The sequence below is a fragment of the Drosophila arizonae genome, chromosome X (assembly GCF_054131065.1).
Source record: "Drosophila arizonae isolate 15081-1271.41 chromosome X, UAZ_ARI_1.0, whole genome shotgun sequence".
In the NCBI taxonomy this organism is placed as follows: domain Eukaryota; kingdom Metazoa; phylum Arthropoda; class Insecta; order Diptera; family Drosophilidae; genus Drosophila; species Drosophila arizonae.
Window position 1 is genome coordinate 11,251,689 of NC_142927.1, and position 13,166 is coordinate 11,264,854.

At 44.2% G+C, this 13,166-nt stretch overlaps 2 protein-coding genes across 52 annotated transcripts in view; one reads left to right on the plus strand and one right to left on the minus strand.

Annotated features, from left to right (window-relative positions):
- Nucleotides 1-11,732, plus strand: part of Gmap (Golgi microtubule-associated protein) — a 31,904-nt gene extending 20,172 nt beyond the window's left edge. For both annotated transcript variants that reach the window (XM_018015684.2, XM_089473927.1), the window contains 5 exons: nucleotides 3,920-6,843; nucleotides 7,229-7,392; nucleotides 7,473-7,676; nucleotides 10,533-10,826; nucleotides 10,885-11,732. In XM_018015684.2, coding sequence (XP_017871173.1) covers nucleotides 3,920-6,843; nucleotides 7,229-7,392; nucleotides 7,473-7,676; nucleotides 10,533-10,826; nucleotides 10,885-11,279 — 3,981 coding nt within the window. In that variant the 3' untranslated portion in view covers nucleotides 11,280-11,732. The remainder of the gene's footprint in view (nucleotides 1-3,919; nucleotides 6,844-7,228; nucleotides 7,393-7,472; nucleotides 7,677-10,532; nucleotides 10,827-10,884) is intronic.
- Nucleotides 11,733-12,980: 1,248 nt separating this feature from the next.
- The window catches only part of para (sodium voltage-gated channel paralytic), an 84,793-nt gene continuing 84,607 nt past the window's right edge, over nucleotides 12,981-13,166 (minus strand). For all 50 annotated transcript variants that reach the window (XM_089473888.1, XM_089473869.1, XM_089473864.1 and 47 more), the window contains one exon: nucleotides 12,981-13,166. This exon is cut by the window's right edge and continues 9,655 nt beyond it. The gene's annotated coding sequence lies outside the window, so the exon portion shown is untranslated.

A 13,166-nucleotide genomic window follows, 5' to 3' on the forward strand; every position in this document is an offset into this window, starting at 1 on the left:
GTTGCACTTGAGCGCGAAATTCGTGGTATTGCTTACAATTGGCCATTGAGTTTGGCTCCGTTTCAGGCGAACGGAACCAAACACCAAACCAAGTCGCGAATGCAGACGGGCAACCAGAGACCCATTTAGTCGAATTCGCTGCTGATCCAAATAGAAATGGGTTCGACTCTCTCAATTTTCAGCTTACACACACACACACACACACACACACATGTGTGTTGTTTTAGGCTTTAGTGAGTCCGTCGGGTCCCGTTGCTGCTTATGCCAGCGCTCATGACACAGGGCTCCAATATACACACACACATATGTATATGTATATATTTTTATTTATTTATAAACAATCATCCCATATAGGCCCAGTAAATGAGTCCCCTTTCTGTGCGGACCTGTTCGGTGTCGCGCAACACGCCCTGGGCTGGGTTATGTTATGGTGCGGCGATAAGATAAGCTTCCCCAGGCAATGCCAAAGGCAATGGGCGATGGCAGCGCGAAGACCTATTACAAATCCAATAAAATCCAAAAATGAAAAAAATAAAGTGTTTAATAATTCCCTCGAAATGATTTCACGCTAAATGTATTTCATTTAACTATTGTTCAATTTAGTTATTTTTATTATTTTCCTCGTATTTCTGCACTTTTCACCGCTCGCGCCCTTCGAAATTCCGGCGATATATTGATAAGACTCCTGGGTAGATTATGAACATGTGTGCTTACATTTTATTGAATTTGTTCAGTAATATGTTGTTGAACCCATATCTAAAAATTGGAAGTGCGTCCCCTTGCCACCTTATTAGACATTCTAGGAAACATTCACACAAGTTTTTACCAGTTTTCTATGTAATTTTTATACTCATTCACGAAAGTGAATCAGTATATTGGTTTTGTGCAATGTCCGTCTTGCTGTCCGTCCGTCTGTCCGTCTGTCCGTCCGTCCGTCTGTCCGTCTGTCCGTCTATCCGTATGAACGCAATCTATTTCGGCGCTATTGAAGCTAGAGACTTGAAATTTGGAACACATACTCGTGTATATCTCCGGTTTATAAAGTATTTTCCCGATCCGCCCACTAGGGGCGTGGCAAATAGGAAAATGCATTTTCCGATATACCAGAAATCATGTTTGTTGAAGAGCTAGAAAGCTGAAACTTGGTATGTAGGTCCGCGTTGACCACCCAAGATCACGAGCTATGGCGGATATATCTACGCCCATTGGGGGCGTGGCAAATCGGATAAAACTGTATCTCCTAAAGTTGTAAACCTAGAATGCTGAAATTTTGCACGTCAGCTAATGGTATGATTCTATAAAGTCTGAAGATAAATTATAAGTCTACGCCCGTTGGGGGCGTGGCAAATCGGACCTGAAGATATAGTGATTTTTTAAATTCTCCTATATTTTGGACACTATTGATGACAGAGACCTCAAATTTTGTATATATACTCGGACTGATCACCCAAGACCAAAAAGTTTTGTCGGATATATGTCCGCCCACAGGGGGCGTGGCAAACCGCAAAAGTTTATATCTCCTAAAGTATAATAGCTAGAAGCTTAAAATTTGGATAGTTGAGTTACTGGTAGCCTCCTCTATCGATTCCCCAAAAATAATTTTTACGCCTCTTTGGGGGCGTGGCATATCGAAAAATACCCTGCAATTTTCACATTTTTTAGGGTAAGCATTCAAACTTTGCAGTTAGGGTAACGTTATCTCTTTCTAAAAACTGACCAAAAATGAGGTGTCTACGCCCAGTTGGGGCGTGGCAAATCGGAAAAACCTGTATATTCTACAGTATTAGAACGAAACTTAACTACTAAATTGTTGATGGGATGTGAATGAGTATTCCGCAGTCGGTAACGCCCGACTGCAACGTTCTTACTTGTTTTTTTTATTTTAGTGGGATTTTGGTAGAGGGATTTTAGTAGAGCAAATATTCAGTAAGTTGTGTATATATCTTATCAATAAAAAAATTAGATTTGTATAATATATTTTTATGTTGTTATATGTACTTTGATTGTAATAGATTTTTCCGATATCTCATTTAGGTATTTATTAAAATAAAAATTGATTTAATTCCTTAATTTTTCAAGATAAAACTGAAAGACCTCCGAGCTTACTTAATTCTTATATGATATTCAAATGTTATTCAATGATGATTCACCTAATATATAGAGGTCAGAGTACATTTCTTCAAGTGGTGCATCCGTCATTCATTTCCTTCCTATATATAATGCTCTATATAATGCGAATTTCTTAGATAATTAAAAACAAAATTAAATAAAAATCCAAAACTAAATTTGTTAAATTTACAGGGTATTTGTAGGGAATGTGCTATAATCTGAAGTTGGTTAGTTGGCCGGTTATAGCTGGTTCTATATAGCATGTACCGAAGAGAACCATAAAACTTTATAGAGTATTTATGCGCTTGAACATATTTGTTATGCTTTTCTGTTTTTGCTGGCTCAGCTTTAATTTGATGAGCTTGAATGCATAAGAATACAGTTATAATAATATCATATATTTGTGGACTTGCTCTGGCTCTGGTGCTTGTCTTCTTCTTGGATTACACACATTTGGCACATTCGCTCCACCTAGCAACCGCAGTTCAGTCGATCCACTCTATCCATAATGTCATATCCCATTGGAATTTTCGGGTCTCGAGTCTTCTAGCAGTCGCTGTGCTGCTCATTTAGCTGTATTTTTTTCTGGCGTCTTTGCTTTGGCATTTCCCCATTATCTTATCTGTTGTCTGCTTCTTCCTCTTGCTCATTTGTTTGCCACAATTTGTTGTTGCTGTTGCTGTTGCTGTAGCTCTCGTTTATTGTTGTTAGGTTTTGCTGTGTTTGCATTACGTCTGCGTATGCGCTATATAATGAGTGTGTCTGTGTGTCTGTATGTGTGTGTGTGTGTGAGTATCTGTAACTATATGCTTATCTGTGGACTTAAGTCCTGACCGGCACTACATAGATATATAGATAAATATGTGTATACACACATACATACATACATACATATATAGATATTTATATAGCATATCATATCATATCATATCATAATTCTGGGCATGTTCCACTGACGCACAAAATGATCGATTGTCTCTAGCTGTGGCTGTTGCTCATGACCAGCTTTCTAGAGCACCTAGGTGTGTGCGTGTGTGTGCGAGCGAGACAATGCTATAGCCTTATGGAGTCGAGCAACTGAATGAATAATTTGACTAATATTTGTTTATGAAACACAAGTGTTTTCACACCCAGGCACACACACACACGCACACACGCACACATACACTACAGTCGCACACTACACACACACACACACGCACACATACAGTTGATTACATGGCTATTACTGTCTCTGCATGTAGATAACCCAATTTGCACAAGTGTCGGGCTTATTTGCTGCTGCTATGTTCGTTGCGGTATATGCGTAAGATCTATGCGCTTTGGCTCCGGCCACGCCCACAATTGACACTTGAAGCGCCGTTAGTTTTGTGCCAAGCCGAGCCGAGCCGAGCCGAGCCAAGCCAAGTCAAATCAAGTCAGTCATGGGTTTTTATAGCCAATTTATTGTCGTCAGGTTGTCGTCAGCCCTTGCAGCGCTCTTCCTCTGGTCGCCGCTTGGCGGCCATTTTGTAGTCGGCTTGCTCGACTTTTGACTCACGATTCACGATTCACGATAGTCGGCGTCTCTCATAAAATCGTTATTATCATGCGCTCGGCCACCTGACTGCGTGCCTCGGCTAGAGACCCTTTCTTCTAGCTGAGGTACGGGCAACGGGCAAGGGGCAACGGGGCGCATGCGCAACGTGCTCGAGCAGTACAGTTGTGCTCGCTGAATATAGTCCATATACATGTGTATAATTTCCTATATATATTTAGCTTGAGTTAACATTTGGTCTGACTTTTCATTTTATTGGTCTTCCCTGTGCAGCATCCGGGCGATGATCAAAATGTGGAGGACAGCTGGTTCTGGGAGCCCGCTGGCTCGGAGGCAGCAGCCACAGGGCCCGGCAAAAGCGCATCGGATGCGAGCTTGGTGGAGGTGGCGCTGCCCGACACACCGGATGTGGCTCGGCTGAATCTGACCATTGCGAGTCTGGAGCGCGACAATGAGGAGCTGCGCCACTCGCTGGACATGCTCGATGCACAGCACGAGCAGGCCATGCAGAACATGCTGGGCCAGAAGACAGAGCTGCAGGCGCAGCTGCAGGAGCTGAAGCAGCTGCAGGCCGATCGCCTGGTGGCGCATGAGCTGGAGATGGCGCGCCTGAAGGCGCAGCTGGCCAACGAACAGAAGCAACAGCAGACCGTGGCGCTGGAGCGCGAGCAGCTGCAGCAGCGTGTGGAGCAGCAGGGCGCCGAGCTGCAGCGCTGCATGCTGGAGCTGGCCGAGATGCAGCAGCTGCTGGAGAAGCGGGGCGCCGACAACGGTGAGCTGATCGAGCGCGTCCGGCAAGCGGATGCCGAGCGGGACAAATTGCAGCGCGAGCTGGAGGAGCTGGTGAAGCAGTCCAAGGAGAAGAAAACGTCCGAGTCGTCGACCAGCTCCTCCACGGGCAAGCACAGCGAGGACGAGTTTATAGTCGTACGCAATACAGATGCCACTGGCTCCAGCTCGGATCCAGACCCCGATCCGGATGTAGATGCCGACGCCGACGCCGACGCCGATGTGGATGTGGATGCCACCAAGGAGGCGCTGCTCAACAAGCTCGGCGAAATGGAGTCACGCATCGCCGAGATGACGGCCATCAATGCCAAGCTGCAGGACGCCCAGCTGGAGCGGCAGCTGGCGGAGAATGTGCGCAATGAGCAGTTGGACGAGCTGGAGACGCGTCTGCGCATCAGCGAGTGCGAGAAGGAGCAACTGCAGCTGGAGCTGCAGCGCAAGCTGCAGCAGCTGACGATGCAGAACCAGGAGCTGAAGCTGAACGCCGAGGCGGACCAGGAGACGCACGCCAATGATCTGGAGCAGCAGCTGGGCGCGCTGCGCGCCGAGAATCGCCAGCTACGCCAGGAGCTGGACTCGAGCATTGCACAGGCGAAGTTCCGCCAGGCCATTGCCGAGGAGAAGCAGGAGATCACTGACCTGGACATGGACCTGGACCTGGATGCCCTGAGCCTGGCCGAGAGCAGCTCATCGCAGCTGATGGCGATGCTCGAGGCGCTGGTGGCCGACAAGTCCAAACAGAGCCTGGACCGCACCTATCACCTGCTGAACGACCGCCTCAAGCACCTCGACATGGCCGAGCGGGACGTGATGGATCTGCGCAAGCAGCTGCTCATTGCCGAGCACGACAAGAAGACGCTCGAGGCGGACATCTCGCAGTATGTGCTGCAGTGCGACGAGCTGATGAAGAACAACGAGGCGCTGCTCAACGAGATGGACAAGGTGAAGCGCAACAAGCTGGAGACCATCGAGGAGCATCACGAGGAGACCATCGCACAGCTCGAGCAGCAGCTGGAGGAGTCGCAGCTCCTGCTGCAGCACCAACAGCAGCAGCTGCTCGGCGAGGCGCAGCTGAAGGCGCAGCTGGCGGAAAAGCAACGGGAAATAGAGGAGCTCAAAGTTCAGCTGGATAGAAGTAATCACAGACAGGCCGACAGCTATCAGTTGGAGCGGCTGAGGCGGGAGTTAAAGGACCTGCAGCTGGCCAAGCAGGAGCAGGAGGCGCAATTGGGCCTGCAGCTGGAGCAGCTTAGAGTGGAACTGCGTGCCAAGCAGGAGCAGCTGGAGCTGAAGTTACAACAAAATGAAGATGCCATAGCTGAAGTGGGCACGCTGCACATCCAGCTGGACGCCCAGCAGGAGGCGCTGCACGAGAGCACAGAGAGAGGCGAGGAGCTGGAGGCGCAGCTGAAGAAATTGCAGGAGCAGTCCGACGACATCACAGAAGCCGAGCAGCAACTGGAGGAATTGCGCGAGCAATTGCAGTCGAGCGACCTTCAGCTGCTGGAGAGCAGGCGGCAGGGCGAGCAGCTCAAGGTGGAGCTGGAGGAGCTGCAGTTACAGCTGAAGGAGGCAGCTGAGCTGCGCACTCAGCTGGCGGAGAAGACGGCACAGCTGCAGCAGCAGGAGCAGTTGCAATCCCAGCTGAATGAGCTGCAAGCGCTGTGCAAGCAGCAACAGATCGAGCTGAAGGATAATCCCATGCTGAGGAGCCTACGGGAAGAGCTGGAGGCGCGGGCAGAGCAGCTGACGCAGTTGGAGGAGGAGCGCAATCAGCTGAAGGCAACACAGCTGGAGCTGCAGGCTAAGGCAGAGCAGAGCGAACAGCTCCAGCAGCAGCTGGACGAGCTGCAGGCCAAGTTGGAGGCACTGCAGCAAGCGCCGACAGATGGCGTCGATGTGAAGCAGAAGGAGCAGGAGCTGGAGCAGCTGAGGGCGCTGCATGCGGAGGAGATCGCTCAGCGACAGCAGTCGATCGCTACACAGAACGCCGAGAAGCAGGAGCTGATCAAGGCGCTGCAACAGAAGCACATGGAGAACACGCAGTACTATGCGGAAATACAGCGACTGCAGCCGATGGAACAGCAGCTGCGCGATCTGTTCAAGGAGCGCGAGAAGCTCTTGGATCAGATCAATTTCCTCAAGGAGAAGTCTGACATACTCACCACAAATCTGCTCACCGAGCAGAGCAATCAGCGCCTGCTGCACCAGCAGCAGGCCGAGGCCCAGGAGCAACAGGCGACGCTGCAACGGGACTTGGAGCGACTGCGCGCCCATCTCGTCGAGATCGAGGAGCTGCACACGCAGGAGAGCGTCGAGCTGCAGCGCGAGCTGGACGAGGCGCGCGCCAAGCACGCGGCGCTCCAGAGCGAGGTGTCCAAATCCAGCACCGCCTACACGTCAGCCAGGTGAGTTAGCGTTCAGCTCGGCTCATTAGCGTTTTGCCAAATTAGTTGGCGATAAGCGTGTCTGTTGGCCACGTTGAGTCACGGCGACGGCGGCCATTTTGAATGCGGCCGGTCACGCTCGATGGCGGCGACACGTGGCGAGGCGAATTCGAATTCGAATTCGAGTTCGCCAGCTGCCAGCGGCTCGAATTGCATTCGATATGCTGCATGTGTGTGTGTCGCCTCATTAGCATTTCGATTGTTATCGATAACAGCTGTCAGCTGCGAGCAGAAAACAAACTAATTACAAGTGTGAAGCGAAATTCCGGCTTGAGCACTTTGAGGGCTTTTCAATTAGCTTCGATCAGATAAGACGCAAAGTTTTACAGTTCGATTTTCTATGCAGCATTCGCGCCAATCAGCAGGCGGAGACGCTGCAGGCGCAGCATGCGCTGCTGCTGCAGCAGCGGGACGAGCTGCTGGCCAAAATCGGGCAGTTCGAGGACCGCGAACAGAAGCAACAGGCGGCCCTAACCAATCTGCAGTGTGCGCTGGAACAATTTCAGAATGGTAAGCATCAAATCTAAGTGGACCCAATTGGAATCCAATTGGCATTGGCTGACATTTTCTGCTGCTCTTCTTCCACTTAGACAAGGAGCACGAGATTACGCTGGCCACACAACGGATGCGACGCGAGATGCAGGCCCAGCTGGAGCAGCAGGCGCATCTGCAGTCGGAGCTAAATGCGCTGCAGCAGCAGCTGGCTGAGGCCAATCAGGGATTACGTGCCGCATCCCGGCTCTCCGATCAGCTGGAGGCCGGACAGCAGGCCATCGCTGTGCTGCGCGACGAAGGTGAGTCAGTGCACAGGCAGCGGGCATGTCCATGGATTATGACTAACCCAACACTTCCCAGCGTCGACCCGCACCCGCCTGGTTCCCCCACCCTCCACCCCCCACTCCCCACTCCCCGAACCCCCATTCCACAAATGTCGGCAATTTCGTTTCGTGTATCTAAAACGCATCATCAATTCTGCATCCAATCAACTTTCAAGTTATGCAATTAGCAATACCCTTTAATATTAGCTACGTTATCGGCATGCTCTTAACCCACGATCCACGCAGACCCTAATCTTTATACATACCTATATGCATATCTATATGTATAACAATCAACTGTTATATACATATATACTTATCTATTTATCGAACTCACGCATACACCCGCACCAAGTTCTATTTGAATGTTAATTGCTTTATCTGCGAGTGTGTGAGAGAGGTGTGAAAGAGTGCGAGAGAGAGAGAGAGAGAGAGAGAGAGAGAGTGAGTGAGTGATTGACTGAGTGTGCGTGTGAGTGAGCTAGCATGTGTGCATGGCTGTTAGTGTGTGAGCAAGAGCGAGAGAACCAGCTGTCACCTCACCCGATTCTCAAAGGTAAATATCAGCTGGTAATTCTGGGAGCAATGCCCAATATGAAACACTCGGAATTTCAGTTGGTATATACTTTTTTGAATTGCATTTTATCACCAAAGCGCAAACCAAAAAAAAAAAAGAAAATCAAAGAGAAACTTAAAAATAAAAACAACAAAAGAAATTGAAACAAACCAAATCAAACAAACAAACAAAATTACAAAAAAAACAAAAAAAAATTAAATTAAAAACACGCAAGATCGCACCTACGGCATGTGGCAATTGGCATATTGGCTGTTAACCCAAGTTGGTCTTTAGAGAGCAGGTAAACCCAATCGGAACGAACCCATAATCCAATTAGCTTGTACGCCCGCACCGCCCTCAACCACGTCCGTCTGCTTGCACTAACCCAACACCAACACTAGCACCACCAGACCAAGAATAACCCAATGTTTCCTTCTGTTGCTACTACCCACAAACACACACAGACACAGTTAATACTTATTTTCAAAAAACAAAAAAAAAAAACCAACACATTTCAGAAATTTTCAAGTTGCCTTTTGTGTTGTAAACTAAATGTTTTTTTTTTTTATAAATATTTTTTTTTATATATTGAAATTTTAATTATGATTTGTAGCTTATAGCTTAGCTGGTATTGGAACCACTGTGCAGAGGACAATTTTAATTAGATCTAAAAACAATAAAAAAAAATTTTTTAATAAAAAACAATGAAAACAAAATTTAAAAATTAAGATATTAAATAAAAAGGAAAATCAAAAAATATTGCAAATATTAAAAAAAATTAAAAAAAAAATTTTAATTAATATAAAAAATTAAAGTTTTTTTTTTTTTTTTTTTTTGTTAATATTAAACGTATAAAAAATATAAAATTATATAAAAAAAACACAAAATTGGGAACATCTTCATATTAGTTTAAAAAAAAAAATTAAAATTGTAGTCTGCACAGTTTTCAATTGGTGTTAATTATAATTAATTTATTTTGCTGTTGCTTGCTTTTCGTCTTAGTATTGTTACAATTACTATTATTATTATAATCATTATGGTTATTTGATTATTGTGAACTCTATATAAATTGTATGCATTCTATTATTTGTTTTTAGTTTTATTTTTGTATGTATGATTTAATTTGCGTACTTTTATTACTTATACTTTCGTATTGCTTAAACGTTTTTTTTGTTGTTTTTTTTTCCAAGTTTCTTTTCAAAGAGTTGATCGTAAATCGTATAATCGTATATGATATTTAAATGTATATATATATGAATTTATATATATATACAGATATATAAACATATATCTAACGTATATATATATATTTCTATATATATGCCTATAGATATATTCTATGTCCAACTCTTATCTGCAGCATTGATTAATCTCAATTTGTAAATGTGAGCGATTTTTAACTATTTGACGCACTCACTTTGCAATTGGAGATTGCTCGAGACTGCAGCATATGCCACATTTTGTACAAAAAAAAAAAAAAAAATAAAAAAAAAAAAAAAATAAGCTAAACTGATTTTTGTATTGCTTACATATGTAGCCTACATTATATATTCCTATACCGTATACATATATACATATTTATTTACATATATGTATATCTATATCCTCGTATATGTACATATTTTTATGTACTCGACTGTTGTTTTTGTCTTGATCTATTTTTTTTTTTTTTTTAATTTATTTTTGTTGTTAATTAATTCTGTTATGCCCGTTAGCTAAAAGATTTGATTTGATACGAACTCCCTTATTATTTCTAATATTATTGTTGTTTGAGTTGAGTTAATGCATTGCAACACAGCCCCACACAGAGTAGTAGAGTCCAGACTGACGTACCAGACCCCAGCTATAGACCCCAAGCAGCTGCTTTATTTAGCCACAAGCCGCAGCATCTGCATCTGCATCTCCAACAACAACAACAGCAACAGCAACTGCATCAGCATCAGCATCAGCGTCTGTACGGTTGAGTATTACATCAGGTACTGGTGTGCCAATTAACTAACAACCAGTACTTATGTCATACTACGCCGTGCAGTGGGCGCACTAACCGCATGCCACGCCTTAAACAAAAATACAAAAAAAAAAAAAAAAACAATTTACGCGCGCGCGTCTTTGTGTAAGCCTTAGACTTAAGCAATGTGAGAAAGCGAAAGAGAGAGTGAAAGAGAGAGAGAGAGAAAGAGAGAAAGGGAGAGACATCGATAGATCGAGAGAAAGGAATTGCATGCCTCCCATTATATAATAAATAAATGCAAATTTGTTTTCGGTACTTTGCACAGTGGACAGCCTGAAGGAAGCCAACCGGAAGCTGGAGCAGAGCCTCAGCAGCAGCGAGTCCAGCCAAACGGACAAGATCGACAAGAGTCTCATCAAGAGCCTGCTAATTGGCTATGTGGTCAGCGGGAATGCGGGCGATAAGCAGCAGGTGCTGCGCATGATATCATCTCTGCTGGACTTCAATGCCCAGGAATCTGATAAGGTTGGCCTCAACAAGCCCCAAAGCAGCTGGCTGGGCAACATACTTGGCGGTGGCGGTGGCGGTGGCGGTGGAGGCACCTCTAGTGCCAGCTCAGGTAAATTGGGAATTCCTTATTGAAGCAACAGCTCCACTAACTCAGTTCCTTGTTGCAGGCAATGACAACTTGGTGCAGGCCTTTGTCAAGTTTCTGGAACAGGAATCCCAGCCGCAGTCAACGGCGCAGGCACGACCCAATCTGCTCAGCATGGCGAAGCAAACGGATGCAACTGAAGCACCTGCCAGCGGTAGCGGCGGCGGCGGTGGAGGAGGAGCAGGAGGAGGTGGAGCAGGAGATGTTGCTGCTGCTGCAGCAATAGCGTCGGCAGCTCAGTCCACTTCAACTTCAACTTCAACTGCAGCAACTGCAGCTACGACGGCAAGCACTGGACATGCCACGCCCCCCATCTCGGTATTGCCCCCGATGCAGTCGCTGCTCATGAGCAGCAACGAATTTGCGCCCACGCGCAGCTCCAGCTCAATATTGAAGGATATCCTCAGCGACACCTGATTGTTGTAGAACAGCTTGGAGCTGCGTGTTCCGCGTGTGATTGACTTTATAATTATGTGTCTTTGATTACCTTTTTTTTTTTATTTTTTTTTTGTCTAAACTCTAATTCATATAAAATTGAATAGTTGTATATTAAAGCGTGCAATTCAAATACCGTTTGTCAGCGACGGTTGAGTCCCGGCCAGAGTGTACTACTCGTATATATCGCTACAAATGCATACCTATATTTGTAATCCCCTTTTGTAACACCCCACACACGCACCTGTAAATATGTAATATGTTAAAAAAAAAGTATATCTATATAAAGAATGCCAATCTATTGGGCAGTCAGCGAGCTGCCCTTGTCGCCTGTCATTGAAGCGCCTTGAAAGCAGCTCGCTGGAACAGCAGCAAGTAAAACTTACAAACATAGAAAACTGGAAATTAATATATGACTATAAATAAATTATACAATGTCGCGTTTCAATTGGGTTGGCAGAATCTATAATGATGATGAGACGAGGTCAAGAGAAGACGGCAGACGGGGGAGGGAAGACCAAATGAGAGCAAGTCAGAAATAACGATCAGCAGGAGAGCAGCGCAGGAGAAGAGTGCGAAAGGACAGACGTGGTCAGAGGAGTACAGGATGAGAAAAAGTCAAGGAAGGAAAAAACCACGAAAGGAGCCCAGGAGGAATCTAAGTAATGTTGAGCGCTGAATAGGAGAATATTCCATATGAGGAATATTCCGTATGCATAGTTGCACTCAGACCAATCCCGCTCATACTATACGGTAAATGATTCCAGACTTGGGTAAATTTATCTTATAATAATTATTTTATATATTTATTTTTTTTTTTATATATAGTTTCACTATATCAGTTTACAAATGAGTTTTACATAGTTTCAACATGCATCAGAGATGCCTAGATATATGGATATATGCGCGCTCTTCAATCTTAGCTAATTTCATAGTCGTGTGCACTACGGAATGGATCGATCCTTGATCTTTGAGTCAAGCAGACTGCTTGGCATTCCTTATGGGCTCAAGCCCATCCATCAATGCTGTAGCTGGAAGTCCTGGGGGGTAGCAGGCACACATCATTAGGTTGGAGTGAGTTGTTCTCATGTTCCGCTTGAGCTGCTCCTGGTCCTCGATTAACTTCGTATATTTTAGGGATCTTAACCAGCGTGAATACTAATTATTGAACTTTTACAGGCTGCTTTAGCTCAGACGGACGGATGAACATCTTACTGTCTGGCTTGAAATGATATTGGTGACAAAAAAGTGTGGAATATATCAAGCTCAAGATCGATTGTAAAAAAAAAAAAAACTGTTCTATAGTATAACAGTTGGAGAGTTTAGAAGTTTCAGTCAATTAGAAAGCATGTTTTTTTTTTTTTTTTCATTTGCATAACAAATTCAATTAAATCTCATTTTATTTCAGTTTTTGTTCTTTTTGTATTTGTTTTTTTTTTTTTTTTTTTACAATTTATTAAGCTAAAGTGTGAAAAAATTTCGCTTTTAATTTAATATGTTATTTTTTTTTCTTTTATTTATTACATTACAATATTTGTTGTATGCCCATTTTATTAAAGTCGTATTATAATTATTAATGTTTTTTGTTTTTAAATTATACATTAATGTAAATTATGCAACTTGCTGAGAACTAAAAAAGCATTAATTATTTATATATAATGAAATTAAAAATGATTCACTTCGGTTGTTTTTTTTTTTTTTTTTTTTTTTTTTTTAGCGCATTTTTGGTTTAATATTAAATTTTTGTTTTTATTTTTTTGCTTTGCGATTTATATTTAATTCATATTTTTTACATTAAGATGTTATTGTGCAGTTTGTTGCTGTTTTTTTTTTTTTTTTTGTATTTTTTAATCATTGGGTATTTTTTGT